Below are 23,355 nucleotides of genomic sequence, written 5' to 3' on the forward strand. Positions count from 1 at the left end.
AAAACGATACCAGTGAACTTATTTACAAAACAGAAACAGATTCATAGACATAGAAAATGAACTTACATTTACTAAAGGGGAAAGTGGTGGTGAGGGATAAATTAGAAGCTTGAGATTAACAGATATAAACTACTTACACATAAAGTAGATAACCAATGAGGACCTACTGAATAGCACAGGGAACTATATTCAGTGTCTTATAACAACCTATAATGGAAAAAGATCTGAAAAAGTGTGTGTGTGTGTGTGTGTCACTTTGCTGCATACCAGAAACTAAGACAACATCGTAAATCAACTATACTTCTATGTTCAATAAAGGGAGTGGGGAGATGAAGAGGCCCAGGAAGGCACATCCATCTACTCCTTGCTCCCCTGGACCCTGAAAAGCATCTACCACTCAAGGGCAGGTTCACAGCCCCATGGCCAAGCTTGGATATACAAGCCCAGCCCCCAAGGTCCTTACTAAGAATATCTAACTCAGACACCCTGTGAATATTCATATTCTTCTCTTTGGGGGCAATATTTTATATCAAGATTATCTAAAAAAAATGCAATGTTCCAAAAGATGGCTTTGCTTTTAAGATTATACCATTGGGGTTGAATAAATTTCTTGGAAACCCTGTGTATAAATCTGGTTGGAGCCTCACTGTGAAGTCTAAAAACCAGACAGATGGAACAGTCAGCAGAGAGCTCGAGTGAAAGAAACAACTACCCCCTGGAAGGGGAAAAAAAGGCCAGAAAGGCATCTTTGTTTATTTTTACAAAATTTGGAGAACAACAGTCTCCCTCAGCTGTCTCCACAAGATCAAACCAGCTCCAAATAAGAGTCACTGGGTGTTTGAAATCAATGTCCAATAGGCCTTGATGGCCCTGTTTCTTGTCTCTCCCTCCCTCTGGATTTCAAGATGACAATTTCATTTGTTCATTGATGCAGGCTGTCCGGTCAATAAACGTTCTGATTCATCTGGGAACTTCAAACTCTGCTCGTAATCTAAATCAGAACACAAGAGTACACGACCCCTTCACTTCCTGCTGGACCCTCTGGGCTCATTTGAAACCCGATAATCTACTCAATACTGTGTAATAACCTATATGGGGAAAGAATCTGAAAAGGAACAGATATATGTAGATGTCTAACTGATTTACTTTGCTGTACTCCTGAAACTAATACAACTTTTTAAGCCAACTATACTCCAATGAAATTTGTTTAAAAAAAAAATACCCCAAAGCAGTCTTGACGTGACCTTTAATCTAATTAGGGGGTCTACCTTTTTGATGTGAGGCCACGCCCATCTCAGTTTCCCTCCAGTTCAGGGTTGGTCCAGCTGTCACCTCACCCACATGCAAGCTCCCCACTTCTCCCTTCCCCTCACTGGCCCTCAGGGGATCTCAAAGGCTTTGAGGGGTTGGTACCTATAACTCCAATGTTAGGTTTAGATTACCAGAGTGACCAGGGTACCAAATTTGGTCCTCCTTTGGGTCTCTAAGAAACTGATAGAAAGAAGTCAGTTGTGTGAATGATACACTTTTAGCCTTCATCTGAAAGTCAAAACTCTGGAGTTCCCATTGTGGCTCAGCAGGTTAAGAACCAAATATAATGTCTTTAAGGATGCTGCTTCAATTCCTGGCCTTTCTCAGTGGGTTAAGGATCTGGTGTTGCCGAAGCTTCGGCTCAAATCTGGTGTTTCTGGGGCTGTGACAGAAGCCTGCAGCTGCAGCTCTGATTCGACACCTAGCCTGGGAACTTTCATATGCTGCAGGTGCAGTCTGAAAAAGAAAAACAAATAAAAACTAAAGTCAAAACTCTGTAGCCTTCCATTTAACTATAACAGTCAAATGGAAACTTCCCTTCCTTCCTCATTTAATTTTTTTTTACTGAAATATAGTTGATTCACAATATTGTCTTAGTTTTTAGTGTACAGCAAAGTGATTCAGATATATATCAACTCACAAGACTCTCTCTCTCTCTCTCTCTCTATATATATATATATATACACACATATATATATATACACATATATACATATACACACACACGCTAGGCAATTTATTATTACCAAGTCCAGGAAACTAAATCTTTTAGTCTAGACAATACGGTTTTACAAAGCATTTTAAGTTCAGGGCCCCTTATTTTAACTGTCATTGGTAATGTCTGGTGTTAATGAAGTTTTCTTCTATTTGAGTGTATTATGAATGCTCTCTCTAATACACAGATCAGGATCACGAGTAGATAAAACTTTACATCATTGAAGTGACAGCCCTTGCTGGATAGGATTTTTTGGGGGGACTGAACAAGAAAGAATGGCTCTAAAATGGACAAGCTTGTGACATTTTGCTGAAAAAAATTTTAAAAGAATACATATATTCTTCTTCGTATTCTTTTCCATTATGGTTTATTACAGAATAGTTCCCCGTGCCATACAGAAAGATTTTGTTGTTTATCTACTTTATACACAGTAGTTTGTATCTGCTCATCCTAAACTCCTAATTCATCCCTTCCCCACCCGCTTTCCTCTGTGGTCACCATAAGCTGGTTTTCTATGTCTGGAATTCTGTTTTGGTTTTGCGAATAAGTTCATCTGTGTCATATTTTAGATTCCACATATAAGTGATATCATGTGGTATTCGTGTTTCTCTGTCTGACTTGCTTCACATAGTACGATAATCTCTAGGTCCATCCCTCCTTATTTATTGTTATATTAAAAGAGGACAACTGACAAAAGCAAAAAACAAGACCGAATAATTTTGTCGGGGGCTAGTTTGTTGCCCTCACACCTTGCTTTCAGGAGCCTTTCGTAGAACTACGGTCGTAAGCACCATGTGCAAAAATCCCATGCTTCTGGCTCATGTGACATCTCCATCGAATCAGAGAACAAGAGCAGAAGGTGAGTTGGCCACTCCTGAGCCCTATTCATCTTAGCCCAGGGGTTCCCACCAGGAGGGAGCAGAGCAGGCTTCCTCAGGCTGCTGTCCTGTGACAAGCAGGAAGAACATCTAAACTCTTTCAATCTTGTAGAAGAAGAAAAAAACAAAACACCCACACAGCGGGGAAAACAATTTCCCCACTGTGTGGGTGGTGGGGCCCCGAAAGCTGTTATCTGCAAAGGGCACTTCTGGGGGTTACCCAGCTGTCACCACCATGTGGATTCCACCCGAAAACCTCAAGCCAAACAGTGAGGAATGAACATCAAGAGACAATTTTCCACTGTGTGAAAATGACTTGACTTTACAAGAATAAATGAAAATGCCATGATAATCAATGAAAGGTGTGCAGGACTTGCTGTCAGACACACAATCAGTCGTGGCAGACGCTCTTCTTCGCTGGGTACAGCTACACTATCGGAATATGATTGCGTCATTCTCCACTTTCCAACCCCTCAGGCCCCATCCTACACCACATCACACACACGCGCGCACACACACACACATACATGCACACATGCACACACTCCAATACCACACACTCGGGTCTGGAGTAATCGGTGTAGCAAGAGTTAGAGGCAGAATGGCCATGTCTGGGGCAGGAGCATGAATGGTGGGGCATGCTTGTGTTAGTGTGGGGCCGGGGCTAGGGGACTGTTCCTAACTCTGAACACTCTTCATTGCCCCAAGGAGATTTGATAGCCAAGGAATCAAGGCAGATACATGAAATAAAACTAGAGATCCTTAGAGCTTTAAACCCCCTTTTTTCCATACAAGTGCCCCTCTTGCTCCAGGCAGCTCTGTCCCAGTGTCTGCAGGAGCCTGAGGGATGCTGCCTGCCCACAGGATTATGGGATTTTCGCAGCTCCTTGCCCTCCTCCCACACTCTGTCCTTTAAGGCCCCAAGGCTGTTCCTCTAGCAGGTGAGCCCATCCTCCCAGTATCCTCATCTTGGAACCATGCTCATCTCCTCCCTTCCCTTCATCTCACTCCCTCTACAAAGAGGCCTGCTGGGTTTTCTCCACCTCCTTAGCCCTGGCGCTCCTGTTGTAATTCCAGAAGCAGATCTGGTGATTAGAACCTGTACAGTCTCAAACTGTGTTTCCCAAAATATCTCAAAATGGACCCAGGAAGCCCTCAATCCTATCATCTGGGTTCTGGGTAAACATGACAAGGGAAATACAAACCATATCTCAATAGCAACCATGAATCCTTGAAGTGACCAAGAACTATGAATCCTTGAAGTGACCAAGAACTATGCAGACAGGATACAACCCAAAAATTGACAGGAAACTATAATGGAAAGAATAAAAATCATTTAAAAAATTTAAAACTAAAAATAAAGTAATTGAGAGGAAAACAGTACAGCAACTTCTCAAAAGTCTAAAAATAAAATGACCACATGATCCACCCATTCCACTTGTGGGTACCCAAAACAATCGAAAGCCAGGTTTCAAAGAGATATTTGTGCCCCCATGTCCATAGCAGCATTATTAACCATAACCAAAAGACAGGAACAATCCAAATGTCCATCAACAGAAGAATGGATAAACAAGAAGTTATATGTGGAATAGAATAGTACACAGCCTTTAAAAAGGAAGGGAATTCTGACACATGCTACGTGAATGAACCCTGAGGATAGTGTGTAAGGGAAATAAGCCAGTCACAAAAGGACAAACAATGTACGATTCCACCTATATGAGGCTCCTAGGGCCGTCAGATTCAGAGACAGAAATTAGAATGGTGGGAGTTCCTATTGTGGCTCAGTGGGTTAAGAACCTGACTAGTATCCATGAGGATGCAGGTTTGGTCCCTGGCCTGCTCAGTGGGTTAAGGATCCAGCATTGCCGTGAGCTGTGGTGTAGGTCAAAGACACAGCTCAGATCTGGCGTTGTGGTGGCTGTGGTGTCGGCCGGCAGCTACAGCTCTGATTTGACCCCTAGCCTGGGAACTTCCATATGCCACTGGTGAGGCCCTAAAAAGAAAAAAAAAATAGAATGGTGGTTTCCAGGGGCTGAGAAAGGAGGGATGGGGACTTAGTGTTCAATGAGTACAAAGGTTCAGTTTGCATGGTGAAAGAATTCTGAAGATGGAGGGTTGCACCACAGTGTGAATAACATCACTGAGCTGTATGCTTTTTAACCTTTTTTAAGGGTTAAAATGGTAAGTTTCATTTTTCAGATGAAAAATGCAAGATGCAAATGAACTTATTTACAAAACAGAACTAGATATAGAAAAAAAACTTATGGTTACCAAAGGGAATGGGGGAGAGATAAATTAGGAGTTCGGGATTAATAGATGCACACTAGTATATATAAAATAGGTAAACAATAAGGACCTACTGTATAGCACAGGAATGATACTCAGTATTTTGTAATAACCTACAATGGAAAAAAAATCTAAAAAAGAATAAATAGGTATATGTAAACCAAATCACTTTACAGTACTCTTGAAACTAACATAACATTATAAGTTAACTATATGGCAACTAAAAAATAAAAAATAAATAAGATGGTAAATTTTTATGTTAGGTATAATTTACCAAAAAAAAAGCAATAGACAAAGGATAGATGTTTCAATTAATCTAAATAACTTGGTAGGATTTTTAAGGAGGGGACACAACCAGAAATCTCTTTATCGTCCTCCTCCTCTGTGAGGACAGATGTGGGTGACAGGGCCAGGCAGCAGGAGGGGCAGAAGAGCCACCATCAGACAACACAACAGGTGACCTGCAGGTGTCTGAGAGGTAAGGCTGATTCCTACTGTGGCCGCTGACCCCAGACAGAACAGAGATCATGGGGTGAGGAGCAGGTGGTGCAGCCTTGACCTGCAAACGGCTCCTCAGGGACACCTTATCAAGCGTTATCGGTGCTGCAGACTGAGGGCTTCTCCTTCACCACAACTGAAGAAGCTGCTGTTGTACTTCCTGGAATTTTTAAGTCAGAATCCCCTCTATTTCAGAAGTCATTTATGCAAAACACAACCTCTGGGCATGCCTTACTTATTTTAAGATGTTGGTACATGGACAGGTCGAATGCTCCCCAGGACCTTTCCCCCGCTTGGCTTGTGTCAGTCAGGTGTGTAAACTGGACCTTTAGTTATACATTTTGTTAGGGGCCCAGCCAAGCCAAAAAAAAACCGTCTCCATGTCATCCCTGGGTTGTGGCAAATACTTTTTTTTTTACTGGATTATATGATAGTTTTTTTTTTCAGACTTTTATTTATTTATTTATTTATTTTATTATTCAATGAATTTATTATGTAATCACTTTTTTAAATTATTGAAGTATAGTTATTTACAATGTTGTGTTAGGTTCAAATGTACAGAAAAGTTATTTAGCTAAACATACATTTATACACATATATATTCATATATGTGTGTATATCACATATATATACACATGAGTATATGTGTTTGTGTGTCTATTCTTCACAATGAGAGATCTCTGTGCTATATAGTAGGTCCTTATTGTTTACCTATTTTATATATAGTATATATGTATATTTTATACATAGTATAGTGTGTATATATAGTATATACATATATTTTTTTAATATATAGTATAATGTGCATGGATGTATGTGTGTGTGTTTATATAGCATGTGTGTGTGTGTGTGAGTGTGTGCGCATGTGTGTGTTAATTCCAAACTCCTAATTTATCCCTCCCTGCCGCACTTTCCCCTCTGGTAACACTAATCATTCTCTCTGCTCCTAAAGCCTTCAGACTCCTATGCAGGGAACACACAGGTGCTACAAGCAGCCTTGCTGAATATGGGTTTTGCTGGGCTACCCCGCACTCCGGGGTCCCCAACCCCCAAGGCAGATGGCGAAGGCTCCCAGAGCTGGCAAAAAAGTCTCTCAGTAGGTATCTTTGTTTTCCTTCTCTTCCATCTCATTATCTCCCTGTGTCACTTGTTTAGATTTTTCTTTACTTTTTGTTGCATTTATGTAAGTATCCACGACTCCCTGCTCTGAACTTAACAGCCCAGAGCCATGGCAGGAGACAAGACTGCCTGGAGGCAAACATCCCTGGAAACACAGCCCAGGGGCAGCTCCATTTGCCAGGATGTCCCCTGTGAGAGTACAGCAGTGGCCTGGCCAGGAGGAGCATGGCACTAGGCTGCTTGGTGAGCAGTGCCAGACCCTGAAGACAGATGCTCCTGTAGAAAGGCAGCTGCTAGGCTTCCAGCTTGCCTGCCATCCAGCCTGAGCAGGGCCTTTGTTTTGAGGGGTGGCTTCTAAGCTTAGGGTTAAAACTGAACTACAAGGGCTACAGAAGGAAGGCTGAACCTGCTTTCCACACCTTCCCTGCACTTTGCCTCTCCTCAAAACAGTCACTGAAAGGCTGTGTTTCCAGGGACCTGTACTCTGAGGTCCTGCTGAGGCATCTGCCTGAGCCAGCCGGACCTCCTCCCACTCTCCCACTTTAGTGGAATGAGAATGGTTTAAGGTCTGCTTCCTATAAGAAGCCTCCTTTGATTGGCTGACCTCCTCCTATGAGAGCTGTGTCTGTCCTTATCTCCTTCACACATACTCAATGTGCACACCACTAAGGAAGCACCTTATAGCAAGGACAGAGTCTTACATTTCTTTTCACAAGTGCTCTAAATAAATACTCCAATGTCCAGCTGGGCTCTGGCAGATTGCATTTTCCAATAGCCACACGAAGCCCTGCCACCTCTCATGGTCTTTTACAATGTGACTGATGCTCATTCAACTGAGAGGTAGGGTCTCCGTTTCCTTCTTCTGAACACAAGTGGGGGCTTATGACTGCACCAACCAATAGAACAAGGTAGGAAGGGATCCTCTGTGATTTTCCAGGCTGGACCACGGAAAGGAGACAGTTTCCACATACTTCTCTCGCCGGGACACTCACTCAGAGAAAGCCAACCACCATACTGCAAGGAAGCCCAAGCCAGCCCAAGTGGAGAAGAACAGAGGCCCCCAGCCACGAGCCAGCCTCACCCATCAGACACACGAGGGAGTCAGCCTTCATATGACTCTGTCCCCAGCCCTTAAGTCCTCCAGCACAGGCTCCAGACCCTGTGAAGCAGAGACAAGCCACCTTCACTGCCCTTTCCAGACTCTGACCCACATAAGGCATGAGTGTGATAAATGGTAGCTCGGTGACACTAGGTGGCCATATGAACTGGGACAGATTCTGTAAATGTGGTCACAAGATGAGCGAATCCAAAGCTCTGCCCTCTCTAAAATCAACTATTGTTTACTGCCCCAACAACCTTCTTTCCCTTCATCACAACAGAGCTCCTCTCCTTAGTTCCTGTACAGTCATGGCTCAGAGAACCCACCTTTTCACTCAGCCTCATAACCTCTCTATACCAACCACATTTCCTCAGCAAGGTGGCTGCTCTGGGGAAAGGAGAACAAAGGAAAAAGCCAAGTGTTTCCTTCCATGGCACACCTGCCAGCCACAATGCCAGCCAGAAGGATGTGCTAGCAAAAAACAAATCTGACTCCTTATCGAAGCTCTTCTTTTACTTTAAACTTTGTGTGTTATTGCTTTTGCTATGAGTTAATCCCTAAAAAATGTTGCCCATACAGGAAAGCCCATTCTCAAGGCTCTGACCTTTAAAGGTATAATACCTTCCCATTCACATAGAGATAAAAAGTTGCAGAACAGAAAATAACATTTGTCTCCTTGGAGGTTTATAGGAACGCTGTGCCCAGATCTACATGGGCAGCTGCAAGAACAAAGGATTCCAGCACCAAGAAGTTTGCAACAACCAGCTGCACCCTCTCCCATCTTAGTATAAAAGAAACCTGAATTTTGACTCTGGTGAGATGGTTCTTTGGGACATTAGTCCACAATCTTTGCTGTCTGCTCGCTGTCCACATAAATTTGCTATTCCTTGCCCCAACAACTGCTCTCTCAATTTATTGGTCTGTGGTGAGGACGGCAGTACAGGCTTGGACTCTGTCACAGGGAGGCATATCTAAGTCTCAGCCAGGAAAGGGTAAAATGACCTTTACCCTTCCCAAATTAAGAACATGTTCAGCCCAGAGAAGATTCCTTGCCAACCCCATGCAGGGCTGCTGACAACACAGGATGGTGCCAGACACTCTATGACCGCAGGTGGGAAACCAGGGATCTTCACATATACAGGCCTGGGTCCAAGACGAATGCAGGGGTGAAGGCACCCTCCAGCCAGGACCTTCCCAGTCTGCCCTGCACCACTGTCTTACCTTAGCCCCTGGTCCAAAAAGGCTGACCATTGTGCACAAGCCCTGAGCCTGACAACATATTAACTAGGCTGTCCTCTCAAGCTCCACACAGACTCTGAGTTTCTGCACAAGCAGGAACTCTCCATGGAGCCACAGCAGAGTGACCATCATTGTGGCAGGAAAGAGCCTATTTTGTCCTCTGGACAAGAGTAAGAACTTAACTCTCCAAGGGAAGAGGCACCTTTAGCTCTCATGCAAAAACAGGCAGCTGCTTATCTCCATGTGCAGGACTCAGATGTGGGGAAAATGTCACCAAAGGAAAAGAAATAGTAAACTCTCTCTCTCCCTCTCCTTCTCCTTCTCTTTCTCTTCCACCCATCCCTCTTTCTCTCACACACAGACACTTCATGCTAGAATAGAACAGACCACATTTAGAGCATTCTAGAAAGAAGCACTTGAAAGTTCCAAAGAGAACAAGTCCAACACACTCTCTGCTCCACACACACACACACACACACACACACACACACACACACACAGAGCCATCCAGCCTCCAGCCAGCACTAGAGTTCAGGGTTCACAGTCCACACCCAGCTCCTAAGTATAAAGTGTTTGTGCATCATCACTGCAGCCACATGACTGTGCTCCCCAGGGAAGAGCATGTTTCTGCAGACACAGTGCCTCACCCTGTGCAAGCATCAGACACACCGATGACCCCCAGAGCAAAAAGCCATTATGAGCTTCTCTGGAGCTGCTTTCCTCCCAGGGCATCCATAATGCGCAACCTGAACACTTTTCCTCCCACATCCTAGTTCCTACAGGTTCGAATCCACTGCCACCCTCTTCCTGCTTCAACCTAAGCAGCTCGCAACACAGCTCCCTGGGGTCTCAGTGATTGCTTACTTCACTGCCCAATTCACATTTAAGTGTAAACCTAGCATCCCACTTGTTATAAGTGTTTTTAGAAGGCAGTCTCATTTTGAAATCAGGTATCTAAGGTTTGTCCCGGAGAGCTGGCCAGAGGTCCCAAGCCCCATGCTCTGCGTACCCCAGGAAGGTGAGCTGAAGCCCATCACTGGTGGGTGGCACCTTGGGGAGGCCATGAGCATAGTGTGTGTTGGGACAGAAGGAATTTGTTTATTGCCCCTCCATGGAGCTGGATCTTAACTAATTCAGTACCTTAACACATTTTGATGCGTGCACAGGAGAAAGGTTAATAACACTAGCATGAGAAACAAGCATTTTTCATAAACATGATGCAAACTGAGGCAAAGGCAGAAATCATGGAACAAAACAAAAAGAGTGGTTTTCATCCATTCTCAGGTGGAGCCAAGACAGGAGTGGGGGCCCCTCATGGAGGGGCAGGGGCTTCATTCACAAGCCCTCGCCTGGCTTTCTGTTTGCCTGGCCTCACCTCCTTAAGCTCCAGGACTTTCCCACCTCTGGTGTCCACTCCTGGGCAGAGTCCATTACCAGAAATCACTTGTGCCCCTGCCTGAGAGAATTACATCTTGAGTTTTAAAAGAAATGGGCCACCTACCACCATTTTTACAGAAAAATTGTATTCCTCCAAATAGTTATTACCACTCACCAACTAAAACAGGTTCATCTAATTGCTGTGACACTGACACTGTGGGCAGAGCAGCTCCAAAATTAGGCTCAAAAACCTGTGGTCACAAGCAAACCGGAGGCTATACATCAGTAAGGATATTCCTTAAAAGAAAAAGAAAAAAATGTAACCTTACCTGTGGCTATAGCGAATGGCTATCGTCAACCCCAGCTGCAATTAAAAAGAGAAAGGATCCATATTAGATAATATCAAGAATATGCTAGATTCACAAGAAAACTGACTTAACGTGGCCAGTTTTTTAAACATCTCTTAAAATGTGCCCCCCTTCTGATGCTTCATAAATAACATGCTTTAACAGCAGCTCTTCATTTCAACTTAGTTCCTAAAGGAAAACTGTATGTTAGAAAGAGTCTTAAAGAGGCTACAATATCCCACTGTGGATTAGATAGAAGGTATCTCTCATCAGGAAAGACTTCCAAGATAGGGCTTTTTTTTTCTTTTTAAAATATTTTAATGTTTATTTTTCATTTTTTATTGAGATATAATTGACAGATGAAGTTGTCTGATGTGTACAGATGTGATGAATTGACACGTGTAGGTATGCACTGCCAGTTACCACGCATTATCAGGTTAATTAACACCTTTAACACCTTCCTCAACTCACAGAGTTACCTTTTTTGGTGAGAACACTTAAGAACTGCTCTCTTAGCAACTTTCAACTATATAATATAGTATTGTATGGTTACCTACAGTCAGCACACTGTACATTAGAGCCTTATTCATCTTATAACTGAAAGTACCCCTTGAGCAACACCTCCCCACTGAGCCCCACCCTGCTGCCCCCGGCAACCACCATTCTACTCTCTGTTTCCATGAGCAAAATAGGGCTCTTTCTGCCCAGAGAAAAAGCCGTGGAAGGATGGAACTGCAGAGCATGGCAGACTCTGAGGCTGCATTAGGAGGGCACAGGTCCTGGGAGCAGACCCCTCGCTACCCCCACGCCAGGGATACTGACCACCTGGGCCAGAGCCTCCCTGGGGGAAACACCATACACTGAACACTGAGCCTGGCAGCTTAAGGCCAGCAGGCTGCAGCTCTGAGAACAGCAAGGAAATCACACCTGTGATGCACAAGTGACATCAAGAGAAAGTGCACACAACTGCCATGCGTGGCCACAAGGTGACACTGAGATTTCCTCTTTACCCCATGAGGGTGTCGTGGAAACCTCTCAAGCACAGCTCAGGGTCAAATCCTATGGCATGGGCCTCAGCTAGTTCATGCAAGGCCAGTGGTGGATTACAGAAGAGTCAGGCCAGCCATCCTCAACTGCTAACTGGACAGGCGTCAGCAAGTAATTCAAACACTCAGAGCTTCAGTGTTCACAACTGCAAAATGGGCCAGGTAATTATGTTCTCATAGGCTCAATCTAAGGATGAGGCATTTTTTCTATCAACATGTTAACATCTGTATATATGCCCATGTGTGTACATACTGCCTGACCGATAAGAAAAACTATAAATAATTACTACCATGATTTACAGGCAATACCCCATCAATAAAAATGTCATCACATTCCAAAATTTTATGTTTACTTTTAAGTTTAATTTTTGGAACTTTGAAAGTATTTCATCATGCAAAACACAACAATCAGCCCCAACAAAGCCTGTGTAAGTCTCATTAACCCATTTGTGGCTGAATTATGGCCAGTTTAAGAATATTAATGGCAGTTAAAAACCTAAGCATCATCTCCAATATCGTTTCTGGGGAAAAGTCTACTAAGTTGCACCTTATCACCTCCAGATACACAGCTGCCAATTCCCTTGATGTCAGCCTCCGTGGAGGTAGGGGTGGGGAGGTGACATTTGTGGCGCTGTCCTGGGTGCTGCAGGAGCTCCCTGAGGCAGTGGGAGGGGTAAGAGCAGGGAAGAGCCAAGGGGAGGAAGAGTTAGGAAAAGTAAAATCTTTGAGCTAAGAAAGCCCCAGGCCTCTGTTCAGCCAAGGGTACTATGGAAGCCCCCAGCCGCTGTGTGAATACTCAGCTCCAGAACCACTCAGCCAGTTGTTAACAATGCATGCACCTGACGTACAGAACCGACATGGTGCAAAGAGGCTGAATTTTACCAAAAGCTTATCTAAAAGTGAAGGCACAAAATCTGTAACAAGTTGATTGTGGATCCCCCTCGCCTGAATGGATTCAAGGATCTATCTCAGCTAATCCAGAAGAACATTCTCTTTGAGTCTTCAACACGCAGAAGACGAAGATACTTCAGGGACAATCAAGAATTTAAAGAACAAGGAGGAAATTGAGGAATGAAATAAAAGTAGGAACTGCAGCCAAAAAAGGTCAGGAAGAACAATTTACAAGTGTCACCTGCCAGGGAATGTCACATTTCCTGGGGTTAAGAAAGTTCTGGCTGGCGGTTTAGGATCATTGTAAGATAATTTTACTGAATGAATATTTTGATAAGTTTTGGAGTATGGTTTAATTGGCGGCTTTTCCCCAGTTGAAAGATAAGCTCTTGTTAGAGTAGGGAGAGGAAATGGATGAGGGAAGGGACAAGAATAAGAAAAAAGTAGATGTTGTTACCTGGCAGCTGTGCTGGTTAAAGGAGCTGGGAGATAAATCCTTCAGAGAGGTGAATTTCAATTAAGGATTTTTTATTGGGCTTTCTTTTCCTGGCTTCTGAATCAAATACATTTTATAGTCATTTTTAAAAGGACACCTACACTAAGGAAGAGTGTGAATTTTGGAATCATATGGACCAGCCACAGAATCCTGCAGGCCTCTCAGGATGTGCTGGGGAACAGGATGATGGGACCCTATATATAAAGGCCTCAGAGCCTTTGGGAACCAGCTGATGGGGCGAATGGGAACGCGGCCTGGCACAGTCATTCTGGAAACCTGCCTTATGCTCCACACAGAAGTCTGGGTCCTAGTAGGCAGCCCTGAGAAGGTGCCAGAACAGTGTAGGGAGTTCTTGGGGGCCTTGCCATGAAACCCCATGCTGGAGCAGGCAAACCAGGCCGGTGAGCTGTGTAGGGAGCCTCCTTCTGACTCTTCCTCCTCCCCAATGCTCCTACATATTATCTGACCCTCAAGAAGGCAGGAGAGGCAGAAACTTCTCTGAGGTTTCTGTACTATAGCGAACACCACATGAAGGTTGCTGTGCCATCTGCTGAGAGACGGGCCAGGCGTACTTTTCTTCCTTGGCCTTAGGAACATCCGTCAGCCCACCAGGCCTCTGTGAGCCTTCTCAGAGATGCTTCTCAAAAATGCTTTAAGCAAGTCTCACCACTGCCTGGGCGTGCACATACATGAATGCAGACCTTCACATCCAACCCACCCATATGCATGCACATACATGCACACACTTTTGCACACAGACACATCCACATGTGTGTGCATGCACAGGTATGTGTGCATGTGGTACATGCACAAATAAGCATGTGTGCCCGGGTGTGTGCACACATGCACACACTTACACAGTCTTTGCATTCTCCAGCACATGTGCATGTATACACACGATACACATTCCTACAGTCATGCATGCACGCCTTCACCCACATGCACAGAGACACTTTGGCATTTGGAGAGGCCCACAGAGTCCCTGAGACAAAGGGAGGCCTCAGACAATTGACCCTTTTGTGGCTGGTCTCAGCAGGGACCCTGGGGAGAGAGAGGAGGGAGGCCCAGGGGTTGGCCCCCTGACCCCGGCCCAGCCCTGGCTGAGGCCCAGGGCCACAGAGGTCAGCAGAGTTTTGTGCGGCCAGCCTCCCTGGAGAACAGTCCCCCAGGACATACTGTAAGTATTGCCAGAAAGCACTTAACAAACTCCCACTCAGAGTACTTCTTTTTAGATTTCCACAGTTTGTTAATAACAAAATTCAATCACCTTTTAGTGGCAAGGAAAGAGTAATTTAACTTTTTCTTCCCAAAAACTCCACCGGTTGCAGAAACCTTTTTCCTTCTGCTTTGGCCTTAAAATGCTCCTTTTTTGGACCAGCTGACTGAGGCAGCTGTTTTGTATCAAGTTGGAGGGTTTTCTATATGACCCAAGAAGCTCAGACAACTGGCAGGCCTTCCTGCATTAAAGGGTAATCTGAGAATAATTTGCCATAAAACACCCAGAAGTGCGCCAGCTGTAGCCGAATATGCCCTATAAAGCACCACGTGGACAGCACGGATCTTGTAAAATAATCATAATTTTAGAAAACACATTTTTAAAATCAATTTTTTAAAAAATGTTAAAGGAGGAATTACATTAGCAGTAACAAACCTGACTAGTACTCATGAGGATGCAGGTTCCATCCCTGGCCTTACTCAGTGGGTTAAGGATCTGGTGTTGCTGTGGGCTGTGGTGTAGGTCGCAGACACGGCTCGGGTCCTGCATTGCTGTGGCTGTGGTGTAGGCTGGTGACTACAGCTCCGATTCAACCCCTAGCCTGGGAACCTCCATATGCCGTGGGTGCGGCCCTAGAAAGATAGAAAAAAAAAAAAAAGTTAAAGGAAAGAAATGGCTGGCACTGTCCTAGGAGGTGTCAGGGAACCTCCCTTCCATGTATGAGGATTGTCACCAAGCACCTCTTCCATCATGCCCGCTGGACCAAGGGCCCCTGTGTTGCTGGGAATCTGTTTCTTGAAACTGGTGTCCACTGTGCTTCAAGTTCACTATGTGCCGTCACACACACAAGGCTGCCAGGGGCAGGTAAGGAGAAAAGGCCCGGTTAGGGCCAGCCTCCAAGTCACCCAGCTGGTGAGTGGGGCTCCATGTGTGAGTTCAGAACGTTCTAGACCTGGGGAGGCATGCTGGCCAGGGCTGTGACCAGGAGCTTTGCCCCCTTAAGCAGTCAACCCCCACGCAGGCACCAGCGTGCCCCATTCCTCAAGAAAAGCTGGGAACCGAGAGTTTTATTATGCAAACGCCCCCATTTTAAACTGATTTGACTGTTTTTCAAATCCTAGGTGAGCCAAACAAAACAGGTTGGTGGAATGTGGTCAGGGGACCTCAGCAGCCTTGCCTTATACCTGTCCTCCAGGCAAGCCGCTCCTCAGGTTCTCAAAGCTTCCCATCTGAAGTAACGAGTCTGCGCTGAATTGGGGGAAAGCCTTCATGTTCTGCGTGCCTCTTCGCTCCCTTTCCTACACTTCAGCACTTTCCAGGGCTGGGCCTCCTCCAGGCATCACCCCAGATCTTCCTGCCTCTCAAACTCCACCATGCACACCACTACCCAGCAGTCCACCACTGTGAATGTCCATCTAGTGCTCTCTAAGGCACTTGCTTACATCCTCTGAAAAAGTAACCATGCTGGACTCACCAATGCTCACAGTCAGTAGCAGTGAGGTTTGCGTTCAAGCCCCCCCAGTTTTTCTTGCCTGTTTCCTCATTGTAAAATGGGGAGAATGCTGTCTATGTCAGAGGGTTGTTTTAGGCAGATTAACTGAGACCTCGGAGATGAGGAGCAGCAACAGCAGCATCTCCTGGGAACTAGTGAGAAATGCAAATTCTCATGTCCTAACCCAGAAGCAGAGAATCGGAAACTCTGGGGAAGTACAGGGTGGATAGCCAGTCCTTCAAGGGTCAAGTCTGGGAAGTTCTGAATGAGATAATGTACAGAAAGAACTTAGCAACAGGCTTGGCACAGATAAACTCTTAGTGACTATGATGGGGATGATGATTTGACAGCTCATGGTAAAACTATTTAAACTATTTTCACTTTATGTTCTCTAAACATCATGTCAATGTCCTACACTCAGCTTCAGGGATGCTCAGGATGGTTGGCAGGCCTGGGGCCATGTTAGGGGAGATGAGGCCTCTTGGTGCTCACAGGTGATCACCCACGAGGTGATCTGCACCCTGCACCCTGCTGAGATTCACCACATGCTGTCCACAAGCAAGTACAGGGCCGGCCTTGTGGAGGTCAAGGGCAAGGCTCAACAGGCTGCAGCCCTGCCCCCACCCCTCTCTGTCATTCCCATCAAAAGAGGGAGGAGACAGCAAGAAAGGCAGAAAAACAGAAAGAAGAAAAACAACACTGGTGGGGGGGGCCCTCTCCTGTGATATGTAGAAGTTCCTGGGCTGAAGATCAAACTCGAGCCACAGCTGTACCCAGAGCTACAGTAGTCACAACACTGGACCCTTAACCCACTAAGCCAGCAGGAAACTCCCAACAACATATTTTTCATTAGTGAGCTTATTTCCTTGGGCCCTTAATTTTTTTTTTTAAAGAATTTAAAATGCTAAAGAAAAAGACACACTTAAGTTTAGGAAAAGAGGGGATATGTATAACGTTTAGGCTCTTCCCTGACTGGTCAGAAACCTGGTAATTCAGATCTGAAACTTTCCAAACCTGATTTAAAAGACAAGTTGCTAAATCAATGGAAATTAACATTGAACAAACCTTGAAACGTAGGCGGCGGTTGTTTAACCAACCTAAGAAAACAAGTTGTTTTTCAGTCTGGAAGACCCAAACGACTGAAAAGGTAAAACCAGTTATGCCACGGTTCCTCCCTGCTGCCCCCAGGAACCTGAGCCAGGCACCGTCTTTTTAGACTAAAAGTTAAACAGCTCTGCTTGGAAAGCATGGAGATGAGTTTTCACAAGGACTCGCTTTGTCCCCCTCTTCGCTCAAATTAAAACCATCTGTGAATCTTGAGTTGCTGCCCCCCCCACCCCCAGCCACAGCACCTGGGCCCCCTTCTGCCACGCGAATTTCAGAGACCCAGCCACCTGAACTTCGGGTTAGGGACCACACCCCCAACCTACCCCATTCCCACCCCCACACCCCCGCAACTACCCAACCTTGGTATCATCCTCACCAGGGAGCCAACAGTAATTGCAGCCCCTTCCCCCAGAGATGAGGGGATGGGAGATCTCAGGGCCCGGCCATGCTGAGGACTCCAGGAGGCCAGCTGTCATCCTTGTCACTGTCATTGAGTGGTCTGTGGTCTGTCCCCTTGTGTCACAGCACAGTGAGTGCGTGGGTGTACACCAGAGCCTGGTGACTCATCTTTGAGCAGCCAGTACCCAGAGCTGGATAAACAAGGCTGCCCAACAGCTTCAGGGACCGCTGAATTTACTCCAGGGAAGTTCCTCTGACACAGCTTGTTGGTGACCGTGTTTTTTTTTTTTTTTTTAAGGTTTTAGGTTTTAGGTTTCAAACAAAATCATTGTGGATTTTGGTTTCTTTGCTCCTCTTGATATGAATGCTTGGGTATTTGATAATCTGAATAAACCACTCACTCTTTACCTAGAAAACCTAACTTCCCTGTAAGGAGATCGGTGTGACAATGGATGTGGATTCTGGGTGCAGCATACGTCACAGAACAACTAACCCAGAAAACTTTGGAACTTTCAGCGGCAAATATTACTTAATATTACTTAAGCGAAAGCTTGATTATTAAGTCAATGTTGGTGGGCGGGGCGGGGGGGTAGAGGAAGAGGCTGAAGAGAAGAAAAGGGGAAAAAATAGGTGACGCCCTCACATGCAGTCAATAACAAAAGTATTTTAAGGCACTTCTCTGGTGGATTTTGGCCCATTAAATACAAGAAAATGAAAGGCCTTCATAGTCTGTCACTGCAGCTTAGAGACCCCACCACAGCTCATGACCCACTCTGACCCCCAGACCCTTATCTGAGTCAAGAGTTAAAAACCCAGGAAAGGGAATCTCTTTTTAATATAAGACACAAAGATCCTTTTTTTTTTTTTTTTTTTTTACCATACCCGGCTTGTGGAAGTTCTCAGGCCAGGGATTGAACCTGTGCCACAGCAGTCGCTGCAGACACAACACAGGATCTTTAACCTGCTGCACCGCAAGGGTACTCTGACACAAAGATACTCTTAATGAATTTGTTTCAAAGAAAGAAAAACACTTTTCTTCTCTCTAGCTCTTCCCTACTTTTTCCTCTATCAAATTCTTAACCAAAAAAAGAAATTCACAAAACAAATGAACAAAAATCCCTCCACCCAAGCATACGGGATATGACCTAAAATGAGGCGCTACATGAAATAATGACAGAAGCTATTTAAAGGAGTGTAGTAGATCCACTGTTAAAAGAGAGACAATACATTTTTTAAGGTAAGCTCTTTATTATGAGCTAGTTGTAAATTCACATACAAGTATCAGAGATTATATAGAGAAAGAGAGAGAAGCCCTATGTATCCTTTGGTCAATTTCCTCCAATGGTGAATCTTGCAGAACTAGAATGCAAGGACACATTATACTGACATCAGCATAGGCCAGCTATAGAACCTTTCTGTCACCAGAATGATCCCTTGTGTTGCCCTTTTATATATGCATCCATTTTCCTCCCATAAGCATTCCCGTTTAGCCCCTGGCATCCATCATGCTATTCTCCATTCCTGTAATTTTGTCATTTCAAGAATATAATATAAATGGAAGCCCATGGTATGTAACCCTTTTGGGTTAGCTCTTTTTGTTCAGCATAATTCTCTGGAGATTCATCCAAGTGGCTGCAGGTACCAATAGTTCACTCCTTTTCATTGCTGAGTAGTATTCCACAATGTGGTGTGTGACTCCATTTATTTAGATCTTCTTTCATTTCTTTCACTACCATTGTATAATTTTCATCATACAATTTTTATATATGATCATTAGACTTACTCTCAGGAATTTCTCTCTGTCTTTTTTTTTTTTGGAGCAATTGTAAATTATTTTGGTGTCCACATGCTTCTTATTAATATACAGAAACACAATTGACTTTTCTACATTTATCTTGTATCCTGCAACCTGTTAACTTCACTTATTAGTTTTAAGAGGGTTTTTCTTTTTTGCAGGTTCCTTGGGCTTTCTATACAATTGTCATCTACAAATAGTGTCAGATTTATTTCTTCTTTTCTCATCTACATACCTTTTCTTTTCTTTTCTCTTCTTGCCTTATTGCAGCAGCTGGAAGTCCCAGCACTATGTGGAGTAAGAATAGTGAAAGCAGACAGCCTTGTCTCGTTCCCAATTTTAGGAGGAAAGTATGTAGTCATTTACCATGATTTATATGTTAGCTATAGGGTTTTTTGGTGGATGTTCTTTATCAAGTTAAGAAAGCTTCCGTCTATTCCTATTTTTTCTAACAGTTTTATCATAAATGGATGCTGAATTTTTTCAAGTGACTATTAAAAAGCACTTATCCTCCTTTTAATAATCCCCTATATCTTCACCTGTCTAGTGTTTGATTTTTTTTTCTTTTTAGGGCCGAATCTGCAGCATATGAAACTTCCCAGGCTAGGGGTCAAATCAGAACTACAGCTGCAGGCCTATGCCACAGCCACAGCAATGCCAGAGCCAAGCCACATATTAGGCCTACACCACAGCTTTCAGCAACACCATATTCTTAACCTACTTAGCAAGGCCAGGGATTGAACCCACATCCTCACAGATACTATGTCAGGTTTTTGTTGGTTGGTTTTTGTTGTTTTTTTGTGTGGTTTTTTTTTTTTTTTTTTTGTCTTTGTCTGTTTAGGGCTGTACCTGCAGCATATGGATGTTCCCAGCCTAGGGGTTGAAAGAGAGCTTTAGCCACCAGCCTATGCTATAGCCACAGCTATGTGGGATCCCAGCCATGTCTGCGACCTATATCACAGCTCACAGCAACATCAGATCCTTAGCCCTCTGAGTGAGGCCAGGGATTGAACCTGCAACCTCATGGATACTAGTCCACAATAGAAACTCCTCTATGTCAGGTTCTTTTTTTTTTCTTTTCTTTTTTTTTTTTTTTTTTGTCTTTTTGTCATTTTTAGGGCTGCTCCTGCAGAATATGGAGGTTCCCAGGCTATGGGTCTAATTGGAGCTGTAGCCGCTGGTCTACACCACAGCCACAGCAACATGGGATCCAAGCCCCGTCTGCAACCTACACCACAGCTCACAGCAATGCCAGATCCTTAACCCACTGAGCAAGGCCAGGGATCGAACCCACAACCTCATGGTTCCTAGTCAGATTCATTAACCACTGAGCCGCGACAGGAACTCCTATGTCAGGTTCTTAACCAGCTGAGCCACAATGGGAACTCTTCCGTCTAGTTTTTTAAAAACACATAAAATGAATGAAAACCCAAGCCCACTGACAAAGTGTACATAAAACACAATCACAGCTGTTTAAAAAAATAGTACAGTAGATCCACTGTGAAAAGTGACACAACGTGTTCAAGCAAAAAAAAAAAGAAAATTGCAGGCACAATGTAGATGTGTATAATACATGTTGAAGGGATATTTGATATTGAGGACATTTGATATTGAATAGCTATACATGTAATTATTAGGAAGGAAGTCTGGAAGACTAAATATCAAATTGTTGGATGGGAGGTGGATGGGATGGAAAAAGGTTTTCACTCTCCAGCATTTTATGCTCTTCTCTAGTGTGTGACGTGAATGCTTTAACATAAGCATGTTTTAATTGGTAATTTTCAGAGATCTAATAAGAGAAAAACATGGAAAACAATTACATTGCAAAATACTATGAACTATGTAATTTTGCATACCTGAATGCAATTTTTTTCTTAAGATGCTCTCTTAGCCTTAAACATGAATGCTTTAGGAGGGAGATATCATTAAATTATGTTGCACCTCCATTCAAATTCACACTGAATAAAAAGGACAAAAATTTGAAATAAAGTTTCAAGAAATAAAAGAATGAGGACACACCTCTGGTAAATAAGTCTTTCACCTCTACCCCAATAAATTCTCATAAAGGTTCCAGTTCCTGCTTTGAATTTTTAGGTCGGTATCATCTAAAGTTGTTGACTTTGGACTTGATGGGAAGGGAGGGAATTTGTCTAACTTGATAGATGTGACAGAAGCAGTGACTGAAACACTCCACACATACCCAGCAGAGGGGGACAAAGATTCAACCGGGCCAAGAGAGCCCTACTGAAGTGTGACTGTGTGGTCATTGTGATGCAGAGAAGAAAAGACACAAAAGACACTGGAGCAAAAATACCTTTGCTCATTTACAAGCATTGCTCTGACCCCTCACTGCCTCATCAAGGTGACAGAAGAAATCTTCTGAATTTTCTCCATATTTCCAGGACAGTTCTCCAAGGGGCCTTCTCGTCCTCTGAATAGAAAAACCAGGGCGTTCCCGTCATGGCGCAGTGGTTGACGAATCCGACTGGGAACCATAGGGTTGTGGGTTTGGTCCCTGCCCTTGCTCAGTGGGTTGGGGATCCGGCGTTGCCGTGAGCTGTGGTGTGGCTCTGGTGTAGGCCTGTGGCTACAGCTCCAATTGGACCCCTGGCCTGGGAACCTCCATGTGCCGCAGGAGCGGCCCTAGAAATGGCAAAAAAAAAAAAGACAAAAAAAAGAAAGAAAAACCAAACTCCCAATCAAGTGAAGTGACACAGCTGATGGGAGACCAGTGCTCCCCAGGGCTACCAGTGAGGCCTGGGACCAGTGCTCACCACTTTAACCCAAGGACACAAACTCACGTCCCGAAGTGGATGCTGGGTAGACTAGTGCACTGGCACTCCAAACTTGGGGTAGGGGTGGAGTGTGAAGACTTTAGCAAGTAAAAAGCTGTAATACTGAGCACAAAGGGCAGAGTCACTAAATAAGAAAATCTAACAAGTATCAAACACAGGGGAAAATACTCAAGCTTGGGATGTAATATGAAGGCAGAACATTGTGATAGGCATTTCCACAACAAGGTTACAACCACATAAAAAAGTGAAACAGGTGACTCTCCCCACCCCTTCTCAGCTCACCCGCCCAACTACCCTCTAGGGTCAGCCACAGTCTGCAGCTAAGTTGCCCTGGACCCAGCCCCTTGCCATTAATTCCATTGCCACCTCCTGGAAGGTGTCCCCCTCCCTCACAGGAAGCACAGCAGGAACTTCTTAAGGCATTACTTTTCTCCAGCTGGAAACTCAGAGCTGGTCACAATGCCGAGCCTGCGGAACACCCCTGAGGGACCCCAGAGGCCATGTGATGAAGCCAAGACTCTACAGCCACCTCACCGGCCTTGCAGCTCCCTTTTCAACCACTCTGCCCCTTTCACTCCCACCCAGTACATCAAATCATCCCCGGCCTCTCAAACACAGTGCACACTACTCCCTCTCGCATCCCATCCTATCCCCTCAGTGCTCTTATCTCCTCAGTCACCTTCCAAACTCCTATTCATCCTATAAAGCCCCTCAGCCATCACATCTCCTGGGAGGCTTCTCTGCCCCACCCAGGCTTCCACCAGCCCCTCTTCCAGCTATTTCCACTTTGCATGTGGGGGGCTGTGATTTGCGTCCAGATGTCTTCCTGCCATCCTGCAAGCCCTCAGTGAGTGGGGGGGGGGCGTCCATCTTCTGTCCCAAGCCTCATCCAGGGCTAGATGCACAGCAGGAGCTCAGTGAACATTTATTACAGTGATGGGTTTTGTATTTCCTTCGTTGCTTTCCTTTAATGTGGTTCTGCAGTTGTCTGTGCACATTAAATCACATGAAATCTGTACTTGCCCCCTCGACTCAGCAGCCACTGGAACAGCTGTCCCAGTGGCCTCGGTGTTCTGGTGCAGCCACACAGCAGCCAAGAACCTTCGGCCCGTTCACCATGGTGAGAGAGCTGCATCTGAGCAGAGTGCCTGACTTGTGGGGAGCAGGGGGGAGGGCAGTGCTTTTCCAACAGCTGGAGAAGAAGTGATGGATTAACTGTGCACCAAAGATCCTAATCACAAGAAAGAAA

General features: G+C 44.7%; 1 protein-coding gene across 1 annotated transcript in view; it reads right to left on the bottom strand.

Annotated features, from left to right (window-relative positions):
* The window catches only part of ACOXL (acyl-CoA oxidase like), a 362,457-nt gene that overhangs the window by 233,958 nt on the left and 105,144 nt on the right, over window positions 1-23,355 (bottom strand). The window contains 1 exon segment of the mRNA XM_047781208.1: window positions 10,852-10,886. Within this exon segment, the coding sequence (XP_047637164.1) occupies window positions 10,852-10,886 (35 nt within the window).

The sequence above is a fragment of the Phacochoerus africanus genome, chromosome 5 (assembly GCF_016906955.1).
Source record: "Phacochoerus africanus isolate WHEZ1 chromosome 5, ROS_Pafr_v1, whole genome shotgun sequence".
NCBI classification, from domain to species: Eukaryota; Metazoa; Chordata; class Mammalia; order Artiodactyla; family Suidae; genus Phacochoerus; species Phacochoerus africanus.